The sequence below is a fragment of the Sarcophilus harrisii genome, chromosome 4, assembly GCF_902635505.1.
Source record: "Sarcophilus harrisii chromosome 4, mSarHar1.11, whole genome shotgun sequence".
In the NCBI taxonomy this organism is placed as follows: Eukaryota; Metazoa; Chordata; class Mammalia; order Dasyuromorphia; family Dasyuridae; genus Sarcophilus; species Sarcophilus harrisii.
Window position 1 is genome coordinate 71,373,013 of NC_045429.1, and position 15,538 is coordinate 71,388,550.

Genomic DNA, 15,538 nt, shown 5'->3' on the forward strand with positions numbered 1-15,538 from the left:
AGGAGGCAGCAGAGTGTGAGAAATGAGAGTATCCGGCATATGATCTTGTCTGGATGCTGCTTGCACAAATCCAGGTTTGCTACCCAAGCCAATTGTACTGTTATAAGAGAGACCACAGTTCCCCTATTTGTCTATACCCCTAGTTTCAGAGATCATAAGAATATACCAATGATCAATTTCATTGAAACACCCCCCCTACATTAAATCAGGCATCCTATATGGCAAATTTACCTATTTGGATTTCCTATTTTCTGGGTGAAATTGTCACCAAATGCCTTTCATTACTCACTAACTAAGCATTATTCACTTCCTTCTATTTTTCCTCCTCCTTTCCCTCTTAGGCACATCCATCTGTCCCTCCACAACTGATTTCTCCACCCTTTATCATCACACACCAATTTAGTTTCCTCATCTGTACAATGGGAGAATTAGAGGGAAAAGATAAAATTAACTAGATTTTCTCTAATGCCTCTTCCACCTCTAATTCCTCTGATCTGATCTATGATTATTAGTTCCCAGCACTTGGGGAAAAAAAAAAACAGTACTAGTAAATCTGAACTTGGATTATTCTACCTAATCTAACCAAAAGAACAGATTTAAGTAGGATTAAATACATAAAGCACTTTGCAAATTCTATTATTATTACTAACCAGCCTGACTGGTTCATGAAAATTATCTCCTAGAACTCTGAATCTGTATTAAAAATAAAGCCATTAAGAAAATCCATAGGCAAAATGCAATAAAAGCAATGGTATCCAGGAGAGCCTAAGCAGGACTGAGATATTTGTTGTAATTATTAGACAACTGGGGCCTGGTTCACCAGTGAGGGGGCATGGTAGAGTGGATAGAGTGGGAAGCATAGCCTCAGGGAGATCTGGATTTGAATTCTGCTTGTGCCATTGAATGATTATGTGACCCTAAGCAAGTCATTTCATTTCTCTAACACTCAGTTTCATGATCCTTGAAATGGATATAATCATAGCCCCAGCTCCAGGACTGATGTGAGGATCAAACAACATAAGTCTTTAAGTAAATAGGAGTGTAAGATAAATAAGAATTTATCATAGATTTTAAAAGAAAACCAGGCTGTTGATAATAGATTTGAAGTTTCATATGCAAATTTTTCTACTGTGTATTCAAATTTCATCTACTGTGTATATGAAAATGCTCATTTTATTTTGGTTTATGTTTCATTCAGAAGGTAAGTGCTTTCCTAGCTTTAGAGTTAATATCTAAGTATTGATTATTATGGTCATTCCCCCATTTGAAATCCCAGTTGCCAACCAGTTTCATCTATTCTTTTGTTTCAACTGTGCAAACACAACCCAAGGAAGTCACAAATCATGTCCAGCACTCATTTCCCTTTATAAACATGCCCCTTATCAGGTGAGCAGACATTCATCTTTCACTTGACGTCTGCTTGTGACATCTGTGAGCTCCTCCAGAATTTTCCAGATGCTGATCAGAAAGTACCATGGACAGCCCCCTCCCTTCATGCTGAAGCCTTGTACTTCCCATTCCCCTTTATCCCCCCCACAGAGACTCAAGACAAGAAGTCAACATTTGAGACTTTCACTTTATTTCACCAGAATGTGACATGCTGTCAAACAGGAGAGGAGGATCATGGGCTTCATTCACATCTAGGAAACCAGCCCCCAATGTCAAAATTAATAAATAAACACATATGGAAGCTGTCAGGAGCCCCTGACCCTCCACAAGGGGCTCCCAGCAGCCTCAGAGGTAGACGTGGGTATAGAGGAGGAAAATCTGACTGCGAGTTTTGAGAGGTCCTCCAGACAAGGGGATTTGAAAATTACAAATAATAAATAACAATAACAACAACTCCAATAATAATAACAATAATGACGAAGACAACAACAGCAATACACTAAGTCAATGTCCTCTCACAGTGGACAGAACTCTCTGGAGGAGCTCCCAAGGATAAGAGAACCGTGTTCATTTGTCTCCTGGGTCGAAAGGGCCATCTCTAGCTGGATGACTGGACCACTTCCCTTTCCAGTGTGGGTAAGTGGAGGAACACATTTGTTCAGAATGAAATAAATAGGTGTTGATTCTCTTAGCAGCCCTGCCTCCTGTCTCCTGACCTTGTCCGGCCTTATCCTTTCCTAGACTCCATTAAAAGCCTTGCTTCATTGACCTAAGGTAATTCTGGTTCAAGTTCCATCAATTCAAACTGTCCCCATTGTAACTGCCATCCCTAGACTAAAAGCCAGCCCTCCTTGGGTCGTATTAAATAGGGATGTGATAGAAAGAGCCCTGAACTGGGAGTCAGAAGATGTAATTCTCATTTTGTTCCCGTTCTCATCCCAACTCTCTGTTTCAATGGCAAAGGGCAGGAGATGGCCTGAGACATTGCTTTCCCAAGAACAAAATGGTTTCCTAGGTAGGGTTCAATAACTGACTCAGGGAGGGAGTCCCAAACTTCATCTGGATCTACTGCAGGCACACCTGGCTCCCTCTCTGTTAAACCCTAGCTTATAGGAAGGGAGGATAGAAAGGCAAGGAATGCAAGTAGAGCTCTTGGGCAGACTCAGACCCCAGACAGTAGGTGAGAGGCAACTGAAGGAGGTCCTCTCTTTGCCCAGAGTTTGAGAGAATTAATCAATATGCAAATCACCCATCTTGTTCTTCTGCCCTTCATGTCTTCCCATTAGCAGGTTTTCATTTATACACATTTCCCCCCAAAACTGACCATCTCAGGAACCCTCATTCGTCCTAGTAAGAATGAAAGAAGCCAGTGGGATCTATTGTCCAGATATCTCCTTTGTTCCTTTTGGCCCCCTCCCATAGAGGGAAGGGTGAGGATTCCCTTTGGTAGCAGTTTAGTCTGAGATATTTCAGGAGAGTTGGAGTCCAGAACGTGTGATCCCAGCTGCCTTACAGCTCCTGCCTCTCCCATCCAGAAGTATGACTGCGGTCCGGTCACTCAGGTGTGTGAGCACTGGCCACCTGACTGGGAGGTAGAAGCCACACAGGCCTGTTCTACCAGGTCTCTATATGCTGCTGATCTCAGGAAGCGGGGATAGGAATCTTTCTCCATCAGAGTACGAGTCTTTCCTTGAGCCTCATCAAAGCATGTAGTGGTGGCTCCCTGCAAGTTCTTCTGGGTGAGCTCTCTAGTTTCATGGTCAATGTTCACCTGGGGAGGAAGGAGGAAAGAGTGGTCAGGATGGGTGGAGTGAAGGTCACCTCCATCAGTCCCCAAAGAAGGACTAGATCCAGAGAAAAGTGCTCAGGACTCATTGGGAGACCTAAGAACCCAATCTCAATTTTCATTAACTAGTTCTGTGAATTCAGACGAATCTATAGTGAAAATAAAATAATAACTGGAATTAATGCATATTTTATAGTCTGCAAAGTACTTTACATGCATTATTTCATTTTAGCCTCACAATGCTGTGAGGTAAGTACCTTGGTTATCATCTTGATTTTACATGAGCAAAGTAAGGCTCAATACTGGCCTAAAATCAGAGATAGGACTGGAATCCAAGGCTTCCTAATCCATTATAGTCTCTGTATTACTTGCAAACTTAAAAGAACTGAACTTTGAGTCTCTGAGAATGATCCACTGTGAACAAATTACTTCACCTCTCTCATTCTTCTCCTCATCTGTGAAGTGGGAATAAAAAAATCTAGATCACTGGAGAAGGAAATGGCAAACCACTCCAGTATCTTTGCCCAAAAAGACCCAAAGGGGATCACAAAAAGTTGAGCATAACTGAACAACAGCAAATATCTAACCAACCTATCTCACAGAGATGCTGTGAGGATTAAATGAAATAACATACTCAAACATATAGTGACCTATACAAAGTGGGCTTTATTGCTAGCTTCTTTGAGCTTTGTCTACATCTCTAAAACAAAGATTTAGAAATACAGGGCTTTTGTGAGAATACATAATAGATGGATATTTGAGATGTAGAAAGCACTACATAGAGAAAATGCAATTTAGGCCACTAGGTGGCACAGTGGATGGATTGCTGGTCCTTGGATGGGGAAAATTTTGAGTTTTTCTAACTTTCATCAAGTCCCAGCTAAAATCTCGCCTTCTGCAAAAAGTCTATTCTGGTGCTCCCCAATCTAGTGTCTTCCCAATGAGATCATCTCCAATTTATCCCTCACATATCTTGTTTATACAGTCATTTATGAATTTGTGAATTCCTCAAAAGCAGGGTCTCATTTGTTTGTTGTTCTTGGGATATCAGAGCTTAGCACAAAGCCCAGCACACAGTAGGGGTTTTTTAAAGATGCTTGTTGACTTGACAGTGCATGGAAGCAGGTAAATCACCAGTTTTAGGCTGGAGGCAATAATCATAAAGATTATGGAATCTAGCCTAAATCTCTCAGCCAGTCTGCAAAGAAGCAAAGTCAAGATTGTAGTTCAGTCCCCTGGCCTTTGACAAAGCTTTAAACAAGCTTTCTCTCTGTCTCCAGTGAAGGGAGCATATTTTTATTTTGGGGAGGAGGATGGGAAGGAAGAGGAAACCCCTTCTTGTCCCATTTCACCTCCCTGAATTGTTCAAACCCAGGTCCCGTTAAGTCACCAATTCCAGGTCTGTGTAAAACAGAAAGTATGGGGCAAGATCAAGAGGTAAATGACCTCAGGACCATCTCAGTTAACTAACCTCTTTCGGAGCTTCACTGCAGATGAATTCATCAAAGATTCTTTGGGCCCTGGAAGCCAGCTTGGAAGTTGACTGGATTTTCTTGAACTCCTCACAGGCTAGCCAGAATTCTAGATTCTCCTCACTGAACTCAGTCTTCAGGAAGGCCCGGAATGCAGCTATCCCACCTGCAGCAGAGAAGGGGAAAACAGTGAGAGAGAAAGTCAGGTTGAGGAATGTAAGAAAAGGGGAATGAGGCAATAACTATACATAGTCATTATGTATCATTACTACATGTAATTTCCTTCAGGCTGGCACCATTTACTTGATGTTCTGAACAAAAATCATCCCCTATAGCTTCTTCTTGTCATGGTCTGCCCCCCATTGCTATTGCTCTAAGTACCTCAACAGCCAGGACAATGAGTCTGAAATACTTCACATGCAAACCCACATAATACAGACAAGGTCATACTTACTTTTGCTACTCAGTAAATGGTCAAAGGACTCCTTCCATCCCAACACATCTTCTGGAACAAATCTGTGAAAAAGAAGTCAAGATATTTTTAATAAAACACCCACAAAATGGATTTCCTGCGACAAATTTTCATAGGCAGTCACATACTTTCATAGACTCACTCAATAGCTCTTAGAATTGTCCTGGGAGAATGTAAGCTTTTTAAGGTAAGAAACTAATTTTTTTTTTATGTTTTGCTTTTGTATCAATAGTATCTAGCCTAGTGCTTTACACAAAACTAACGCTTTTTTAAGAATTGAATCCCAGGCAAAGTTTCCTAATTTTATCACCAAAATTATTTAAATAAAAATAGGCTGGCTGGTAGCAGCAATAGAAAACCTAAAGCTTATCTGGAAATCTAAGGAAAGGCCTTCATTCTGGGACATCCTTATTTCTTTCCCAACTAAAAGAGCTACCATTTCCTAAGACCAATTCTATAGCCTTTTACACACATACACACACACACACACACACACACACACACACACACACATCCTAAAGATGATTTTGAAGTCATCTAGAAGTAGAATTATTTTTAAATTTTACAAGATAAAAGGTCTTTTTCTTGATTCTGGCTAGAGATGCAAGACATACATTCAATGGAAGATTGTGCTAATATGGCATGGGTCTTCTATTAGCTGATAGTCTACAATCTTGCATATCACACAATAAATTGCCAGAGACCAGACACAAGATTTTAGTGATATGTACTATTGAAAAATTTAGGGAAGAATATGCCATAATGTGCCTTAATGTGCTAGTTGCTTCTTTTCTCTCTTTCTCTCTCTCATTCTCATTCTTTTCATTTACTTCCATTCAAGATTCTGGTTTGTCCCAGCTAACTCTCCCTCCTAAAAAGACAGCTCTGGGCAGTGTCACTCATATCCAGCTATACTTACTTCTCTTTGCTTTGTTTGCTGCCCCACTCAAACTTGCTGACATTTCCACTTTCTGTCCCCAATTCAGATTTATGAAGGAAGATTCCAAGACGGGTCTTGAATTCTTTGGCCCTGGAAGACAAAGGGAAGCATCTAAGTATTATCAAAGGGACCTCAGGGAAAGAGGATCTCAGCTCAACAAACTTGTTTTTCTTTAACATATTAGCAAGAAATGATTATAATACCTACGAAAGAAAAGCATTATCTTTCAGCTGGTACTATTTAAAACCTATACAAAATTAACTTCGACTGCTGTTGGAGATGAGTCAACTCAGTTTTTGCCAAAATCATTTTACTGTCATGAATGTTTAAAAAAAGTAATGTTTAAGGTTATCAGAGGAAGAACTTTTAATCTCTGACATGCATGTTTATGAAATTGTATTTGTAATTATTCAGTGCTTCAAAAAATCTGTGTATATAATTTGTGGAGTTTATTTCAAGGGAGGAGGAGAAATGGAGTAGAACAAGATCTGTGAATTCACTGTCAAATATAAAACTCCCAGTAAGGAAATTTCCTCTACCATGAAAATAAAGAACTCCTTAGAATACTTAAAATTCTCTGGGAACACTGAAAGAGTAAATGACTAGGAGGTTACATGGCTAGTATGTGTTGAGATAACACTTGAACCCCAACTTTTCCTAACCAAGCATGGCCAGTACTTTGTAGGTATGTTATGTGTGTGTATGTGTACACATAAAATTTTATAAAGAGATACATATGCATACACAGGGATTTGTGTGACTTTAATATGTACATATTAAAGTCACACAAATCCCTGTGTCTCTCTGCATCAAGGTACTTCTTTCTGAGTATCTCCTTAATTCAAGGGACAATATAAGATTCTTCTTTGTCCCATTTCCAACTTTTTTTTTCTTATCCTCTCCTTCCACAACTTCTATCACTTACAGGAGAGCTGGAGACACAGCAAGCTCTTTGGAGTTTCCTCCCTGAGATCTAGCATGGTACTAGTTGCTGATGATGGCTGGGAATGTAATTCTTCTCTTACCTACCCCCTATCCCTTTCACCAGAAACAGAACTAACGGCAGGATTGCTTTGGGCTATATTCCAGCATAGGGGAAAACAAACTAAACGTCCCAGGAAAGTTGAAGGCTTGGCCTAGACACCAGCTTCTGCTTTAGCTCTCTCAGCGGGAGCCTTGTAGCTTGTCTCAGAAGAGCTACAGAAACCAGGATGGGCCCTTCTCTATTGCTCTGCGCCCTCGCGGCCCCTCTCCCCAGAGCTTCCCAAACCTTTTGTGATCCTTCTCTCCTCCTAGGAGTATCTAACAAGATCGCAAAAGGCAGTCTCCTGTTCTCTCCCATCTGTGTCTCCTGCTCTCACCAAACCCACAATGTTACATGTATGATCTCCCTCCCCCTTTTCCTGGGAAGTGACAGCGGGATGAGCCCATTCTCTGCAGAGCAGCTGACATTGCCTTTTGGTTCGTGAACGGTCCCTTTGCGTTTCTGCCATTGATTTTCCTCTCCCATAAAAATGAAGTTGAACTGGAGAGCGAGGTCCCGGGGGGCAGTTCCCACACACCCCATGTGTGTTTTCCCCTGTTAGCTGGGGGATTTGAAGCGGACCCAAAAGTCGATCCCAACTCTGCAAACCCGCCTCTTACCTTTCCAGACAGGTGCTGGGGAACGCAGACAGTGTCCGGCACATCGTGGCAGACGCCGGGCAGCAGGCTGGGGAGTGAATGGTAGCAAGCTTCCGACCCTTTTCCCCACTCGTGGTAGCAGCCGCAGGAGGAGCGCGTCGGCTACACACTTGGGTTTGCCTGACTGGATGCTGCAGGCGAGAAGGCGCTGCTTTATAATACTGGAGAGGAGGGGGAAGGGAGGAGGGAAGAAGGAAAAATAGTGTGGGGGGGGGGGGAGACAGTGGGGTTCTGACCAATAGGAAGGGCCGCCCGGCCAGGCTCTGACAACGTGAAAGGAAAATTGCCTCTCCGCAGTAATAACGGGAAGGAGAAGGAGGTGGAGGGGAATGGAGGCGGGGGGAGGAGTGTCCCTGGGGTGAGGAACCGAAGCTGGGGCTCAGACAATCCCTGGCAAATCACATTCGCAGCCCGTGGCTGGACAATGGGACCCACAGAACCGGCCGCCTCCTATGAATGAAATCTTCCAAGGAGGGGTCGGAGAGAGGAGGGAGACAGACCACAGAGGCAGGCTGAACTGGGGATTATGGTAGCTGCAGAGTTTGAAAGAAAGAGCCTCTCCATCATTTGTTAAAATACAGGAAATCGTTTGGCATTGTGGAGTGGACAGAGTGTTCATGGGAGCTCTTCAGCCTGGCTCTCTGGGAAGGCTGACATTGTAAACACTTCAAGGGCGAGGACTGGAGCTGCTTCTCCCAGTTAATTCTGTGCCCAATATAATGCACTCTACTCTCTGGAGACCTAAAAATAGCCCTGTTGGACGGTTATTGAATTGAATTGACTCCTAGATGGATAATGTGACTCCCCTACTCAATAAACTCTAATAGTGATCCCTCTTGAGATCAAATATAAAATCTATTTGGTTTTTTTTAATTCTTCATAACCTGGTCCCAACTTACCTTTCCAGCCTTGTTAAACATAACTCCCTTCTACACACTTTATGATCAAACTGGCTTTTTTGCTGCTCCTCACGTGTGACTCTATCTCCCATCTTCAAGCCAATGTCTGCTACCATCTTCTACATGAAGTCTTTTCTTTTTTCCCTAGCTGTCAAACACCAGTTCCCCCCCCCCCAAAAAAAAAAAAAAGTTACCTTGTAGCTTCTTTATATTTGCATATTTTGTGTTCTTAATAGTATATAAACTCCTAGAAGACAGGGCCAGTTTCATTTCTATCTGTGTACATATTCAACATCTAGTACAGATGCATATAGTAACTGATTCACATGTTTGTTGATTGATTGATGAAATAAATGTTAGAACTGGAAGAGACCTGAGGAATCACCTCGTTAAACCTTTACATTCATTTTACAGGTGAAGGAACAGGAGCTCAGAAATAAAATAACTTGCCTAAAGTTGAAACTAATAATCAACAAACATGTATTAAGCACCTACTATGTGCCAGGCCCTGGACTAGATTGCAGGTCCTCTGAGTCTCAGGCTACTCTCTATCTATCACACTACCCTGCCATCCGCAAATATTCCAATTAAGTATTAGTGGGGCAAGACTACTCCTACTCCCACTGCTGCTTCCACTTGGTCCTTAACCCAGATCAGTTACTTGTCAGGTATTTCACTAATATTTTCTTAGTTTTGTCATCTGTAAATAAGACCAATAATCTGTCCAGTCTCCTCCCCCTCAAAACTCAGACTCATACCCCCTAGGGCTGAATCCCTCTGTTCCTCTGTCACACAAGGATGTCTGTCATACAAGGATATCTTAAGGGTAAAGGAGACAACAAGGGGGGGAGGGGGGCGTGAACATTTTTAGTTCCTTGGAACAGTAGTGCTTTGTAAATGCACAATGTTTTTATTCAGTTAATAGAGGAGTATAGGAGGTAGGGAAGAGAATATTGTATTGCAAATGTTAGCCCAAGCCTATTATTACATGCCTTTCTGGATACTGCCTGCTCCACTCTGTTGTATATTTACTGCCCCTGTAGAGAGAGGAGAACCAAAGGGAATAATCAGCAGCAAATAATATTTACATAGCGTTGTAAAGTTTTCAAAATGTTTTACAAACATTATCAAATCTGATCCTCACAAACAACCATGTGAGAGAGATGCTATCATTATCCCCATTCTGCAGATGAGAAAACTGAAGCTTAAAGGAGTCAAAAGATTTGCCTAAGATTATACAATGTCTGAGGGAAGATTTGAATTTGAGTCTTTCTAACTCCTAATCCAAACTTCTATTTACTATACCAGCTAAACAAAAGGAAGTAAATGGGCAAGAAAAGTGGGAAGGAAAACAGCAAAAAGAGAAAAGGATCAAAATAGAAATAAGAACTTGAGAGAGAGAAAAAGATCAAGAAAAGAATAAGGGGAAAACAAGGAAGGAGGCAAAAAGAGAAATGGAAATTCAAAATTGGTCATAATTAGGGCAAAATGTAGGAAAAGGTTTTCTTTTCTAAAAACAGATTCCATTAAGTTGTAATCTCCTTGAGGGCAGAGATTGTCTTTTGCCTTTTTTTATATCCCCACTGTTTACCCTTGTGCCTAGCACATAGGCAATTAATAAATGTCTATTGACTGTGATTCCCTTGCCTAGGCTTGTGACCTGTGGAACAGTTCTGTCCCAGAGGACCAATGATATCACAAGAGTGATGTTTTGCCTTGATCACAAATTAAATTTGATTGAGTCACACCTGTTCGGATTCATCATTCTCTCTTCTCCAGAGTTATTGGGGGTACAGGGGCAAGACAAAGCTCTTTCTTACTTTGTAAAACCCTTGATGCCTTCTGAAATGCCTACCCTCAAATTCCTCTGAAACAGCTAGAGCTATCAAATATATAAGAGTGGAAATGGCAGTTCTTCAGCCTAAGAGTGCTGAGGAGTGAGACAGAGATATAGATTCATAGAGAGAGAAGCAGAGAAGAGAAGAAAAGAGAAAGAGAGGGAGGAAAGGAAGGAAGGAAGGAAGGAAGGAAGGAAGGAAGGAAGGAAGGAAGGGAAGGAGGGGGAGGGAGGGAGGAGGGAGGGAGGAAGGAAGGAGGGAGGGAGGGAGGGAGGGAGGGAGGAAGGAAGGAAGGAAGGAAGGAAGGAAGGAAGGAAGGAAGAGAGGAAGGAAGGAAGAATTCCAATTTTGCAGATAGGAAAACAGAAGCATTTGATTTGTCCTAAGACATCCAACAAGACACTGACCAAGCTGGGACTTGGAACTAGATCTCCTGGACCTCCAGTTTTGTGTTCCTTCCCATTAGAGCAAAAGAGAACAAGAGGAAGAAGTGCAAATTGGCAAATGAGTGAACAAATGAGATAAATCTAAGGACACAGAGCTCAGAGATTTGGAGGTGAAGAGCTCTCTCTGAGTTCAACCTTTCTGTTGCCATAGTTACCTCTTTAGTTTCCAGGCAGAAACTTTTTGAAGTTCACAAATGATCCCACTTTCTTAGAAGGAACTCCTCCACATGTGTCCTGATGACCAGTAAACCACCCATGAAATGCAGCAACTTTGACAAAAATGACCCAGCTCTCCACAAAGCCACATGGCTCTAGCTGAGTTGTCCTCTCTTTAGAGGAAGAAATGGTACAAAGGATGAGATGATCCTATCTAAGATCTCGAAACTAGACTGAGACAAAGTCAAAGTGAAGTTCTCACTTTTCTCCTATTAGGCAATGCACTGGCCAAATGGCTTCTCTTATCTTCCCAGAGAAAACAAACTCCTCATTCCTCCTTTCTGCCTCCAGCACCACCTTTGCTGATAACTTCAAAACCAAGTGTTTGCACATCAAAACCAAAAAATGCTTTCTGGGCCTCTCGTTTGACTATTGCTCTTCCCTGATGGATTTCACCAACAATTCAAATTGTCAGAGAAGGAATAAACATTTATATAAGTGCCGACTCCGTGCCAGGCATGGAGCTAAGCACTTTAAAAAATATTATCTTTTTTGATCCTCAGAACGACCCTGGAAGACAGGTGCTATGGCAATTCCCATTTTACCAAAAAGAAAACTAAGACATTCAGATTAAGTGACTTGCTCAGGATCACACAAGTTAGTTGGTGTCTAAGGCAGAATTTAATTCAAGTCTTCTTGACTCCAATACCAAGAGTCCATTCATGGCACCTCTTAGCTACCTTTCATGTTTAGGTAAGTAGAAGAAAAAAAATGAGAGATCAGCCTAATAGAAACAGAAAGAAGACAGTGTACAGGAGGAGAGGGTGATTAAAAGTTAATCAACCAGTAATATGTGTTTTACAGTATAATATACAGTAAATAATAATGGATAAAAAGAGTTATCCTTAGCATCAGCCTAGATCCAAATCCCTCTTTTGACATATACTGGTCATTGTATGTCACTTAATTTTTTGTACCTCAAAGAAGACAATAAAATACAGAAGAATGGATAAGATGTCTATCATTGCAGAGTTTTTTCATGTTGTAAGATTCCCCCATCCCAATGAAATCATAATTTTGGACCCAAAAATATTATGAATCCACTATGTGGGGAATACAGAAAGATACACATGGCCCCCAGCTACAAGGAGGTCCTAATATTCCTAGGAAAACACGATCAACCTTCCCTAATAAACTAGGAAGGGAAGGAAGGAAGTACTAAATAGTATTATATTGACACAAAGGAGATCACAGGAGAGGGAGTATGGGAAAATCTTCATGAAGAGGAGGGAAGCATATTGGGCTTTGAAGGATGGGTAGATAGAAAGGGCACTTTTAGTGGAAAGGCTCCTCCTGAATAAAATAAGGATGGAAATGAAAGGATGGAGAGGAAACCAGCAAGTCTTTGGCAGAAAGGAAATGCAGGAGAAAAGCAGAAGCAGATCTAGGAGGCCTTTGAAAGTCAAGAGCAAGAGCTAGACTTGAAGTATTAGGAGTCATGAAAGGTTCAATAACTGTAATACTGGGTGGGAAAGTGGTCCAAACAAAAAGAGCAGCATCAAAACTGAAACTCTATTGGGACAAAGAAGCAGATTTGGCCATAAATACAAGTAAAATAGGCAGTGCTGAGGACTGCTTAACTCTACAAATTACTTTCATATATTTTATTTCTAACTCCTCCAATAACATCCATTCACATTTTGTCCCATCTGCTCCCTCTTCCCTTTACCATTCTAGTGTAAGTCTTTCAGAGCAGAGACTTCTGCTTTTATGCCTATCAGTATCAAGCACACAGTAAGCACTTCATAAATGCTTGTTCAATTGAACTGGATTTTTAGATTGCATCCTCCCATCCCACCCCCAGATTGTTGCTGAATGAGAGAGCCACTTGGCTCTTCCCTCCCCATAAGGGTAATCCCAGGGAGTTAGCAGAGTTCAGGTTATGTTTCTCTTTGATTACTGTGTTCTGGAACACTGGGTGCAGCAGACACTCATCAGTCTTACCATTGCCTCTCATCATACCAATTTTCCTCTCTCCCACGGCACGGAAAAGATGTGAATATTTTTCCCTCAGATAGTTTTTAACATCAGGCTACAGCTTCATGTTCTTCTTAGCATGAGGGGAGGAGGGAGGAGAGCTCCACACACATGCAGGCTGGTTGACTGCTCTCAGAGCTTGGATAACATGAGACTCATCCTAAAGGAGCCCTTAGATTATATAAATAGTTATGCACATGGAAAGGCCCTACTCCTGCATCTTTAGGATTTCTAGGTTTTTCCATCTGCCTTGCAATATAATCTATAGTTTCCCTCCCCCTCATTAGAGTATGAACTTCTGATAAGGAACTGTTGGTTTTTAAAAATTTATATTCCTAGCATTTAATAAACTGCTTAGCACATAGTAATTGCTTAATAAATGTTTTTTCATTCATTCACTTATTCAAGAATTCTAGGAATGGGTATTTATTTTTGTTCATTTAATTTCTAACAAGGAATAAAGCAAGCATTTCTATAATAAAAAAATGATTGCAAATGAAACTGCAAATCTATTACGCACAACTTGTTATTCCTTTTAAATATATAATAAAGTTACCATGTAAATTTCTCCTATTTTTTCCTTTTTTTCTTCCCTCCACCCCCTCACCCCCTTACCACTAAAGATGGCTTATCATTAGTTACAAAAATGTGTATGTATATATATATATTCATACATATATGCCAAATCATTCTAGACCTACATCTGTTTATCAGTGCTTTCAAGGCAGATAGTGTCTTCTTTCATATGTTTGCAGTTAATTTGGATATTTATAAGTCAGAATGACTTATTTGCTCAAAGTTATTCCTAAAGCAATATTGCTCTTACTGTGTACAATATTCTCTTGATTCTGCTCATTTTGCTCTTCATTATTTCATGCAAGTCTAACCATGTTTCTCTAAGATTGTCAAGCTCTCATTTCTTGTAGCACAGTAATATTCTATCACAATCATATACCACAACTTATTTAGATTCTTTTTTATGTGTGAATATAATTTATACAATTCTCTTGTTGCACAAGAAAAATCAGATCAAAAAGGAAAGAAAATGAGTAAGAAAACAAATGCAAGTGAAAAACATCAAAAAGAGTGAGAATGTTATGTTGTGGTCCACATTCAGTTCCCACAATCCTCTCTCTGGGCATAGATGGCTCTCTCCATCACAAGATCATTGGAACTGGCATCAATCATCTCGTCGCTGGAAAGAGCCACATCCATCAGAATTGATCGTCCTATAATACTGATGTTGTTGTGTATAATGATCTCCTGATTCTTCTCATTTCACTTAGCATCACTTCAGAGTAAGTCTCTCCAGGCCTCTCTAAAATCACCATCCTGATCATTTCTTATAGACCAGTATTACTCCATAACATTCATATACCATAACTTATTCAGCCATTCCCCAACTGATGGGCATCCATTCAATTTCCATTCCCTGCCACTACAAAAAGGTTTGCCACAAACATTTTTGCACATGTGGGAGGGAACAAATTCTTATTCTTACAAAAAAAGATCAAAACAATTAATTTTAAAGTCATTATACAACTTCTCTTCCTGAACCCTTCTTTTTCTCTTCCTTTTTCATCTCCCTAACTCCTCTCTTCTTCTCCTCTTCTTCTTTCTATCTTCCTCTTTGCTTTCTTTAGTTCATATTTTCCATTCACCAATTCTGTCCTTAATCTGTCATCAGCAACCCTGAACTTTTCTAAGCCTGCATTTCTCAATGTCCTGTACATAAATCTTCTCACTGTTTTTCCTAATCATTGCTTCTAAGAATCCTCTCCTGAATTCCTTCCATTCAGAACTAGGCCTTTATTTTTCATTTTCTTGTTCATTGTTTTGAACAAGGATTAAGTCAAGATTTGGAGGAGGAGGAGGAGGAGGAGGAGGAGGAAGAGGAGGAGGAGGAGGAGGAGGAGGAGAAGGAGGAGGAGATAAAGAAAAGGTCAATTAAACATCTTTAAAAAAAAAAAAAAACTGTACAGAAGAGACCAGGAGGACGAGAAAGAAGCACAGATAAGCAGGACAGTTTTGAAAACTAAAAGTTGAATTTATTGTATAGCATCCCTCCAAAAACTTATTGCTTAAAACTGCAGTATCCTTTTTTTAAAAAAGCAAATTATATAAAATAAAGATCGGGTTTGCCCTCTTTATTTGTTTTACATTTCTATAAGTGCCCATTTTATTTGGTATTTGTTAAATTCAGAAAAAGAATGCTTTTATTTTAAAGGAATTTAAAGACAGACTCAAGGTTGTTCCAGTAGTATTACTGTCCAAACTATATTCCCAATCCTAGTCCAGAACCAAAGCTCTTGGGCAGCCATAAGGTAGGACTAGTTTCTCTAGTGCTCCTGAACTCGAGCATGGTCAGGACTTGGGTCAGATTCCCTTGTCCTGGCCTGCTCTGACCTAGTCCAGCTCTG

General features: G+C 40.6%; 1 protein-coding gene across 1 annotated transcript; it reads right to left on the minus strand.

Annotated features, from left to right (window-relative positions):
- Positions 1–1,562: 1,562 nt before the first annotated feature.
- On the minus strand, positions 1,563–7,906 carry RGS16 (regulator of G protein signaling 16). Its single transcript, XM_003767500.4, has 5 exons — positions 7,704–7,906; positions 6,039–6,149; positions 5,102–5,163; positions 4,647–4,813; positions 1,563–3,160 (listed from the first exon to the last, which is right to left on the minus strand). Exons 1-5 carry the CDS (start codon positions 7,745–7,747, stop codon positions 2,948–2,950), a joined length of 597 nt encoding a protein of 198 aa, XP_003767548.1. The 5' UTR covers positions 7,748–7,906; the 3' UTR covers positions 1,563–2,947.
- Positions 7,907–15,538: the final 7,632 nt, after the last annotated feature.

Coding starts and splice junctions, on each gene's coding strand:
- RGS16 (XM_003767500.4), bottom strand. CDS start 7,747: ATGTGCCGGACACTGTCTGCGTTCCCCAGCACCTGTCTGGAAAG. Junction 6,150..7,703: donor CCCAGCACCTGTCTGGAAAG/GTAAGAGGCGGG, acceptor TTTGTCTTCCAG/GGCCAAAGAATTCAAGACCC. Junction 4,814..5,101: donor CCATTTACTGAGTAGCAAAA/GTAAGTATGACC, acceptor TCTCTGCTGCAG/GTGGGATAGCTGCATTCCGG.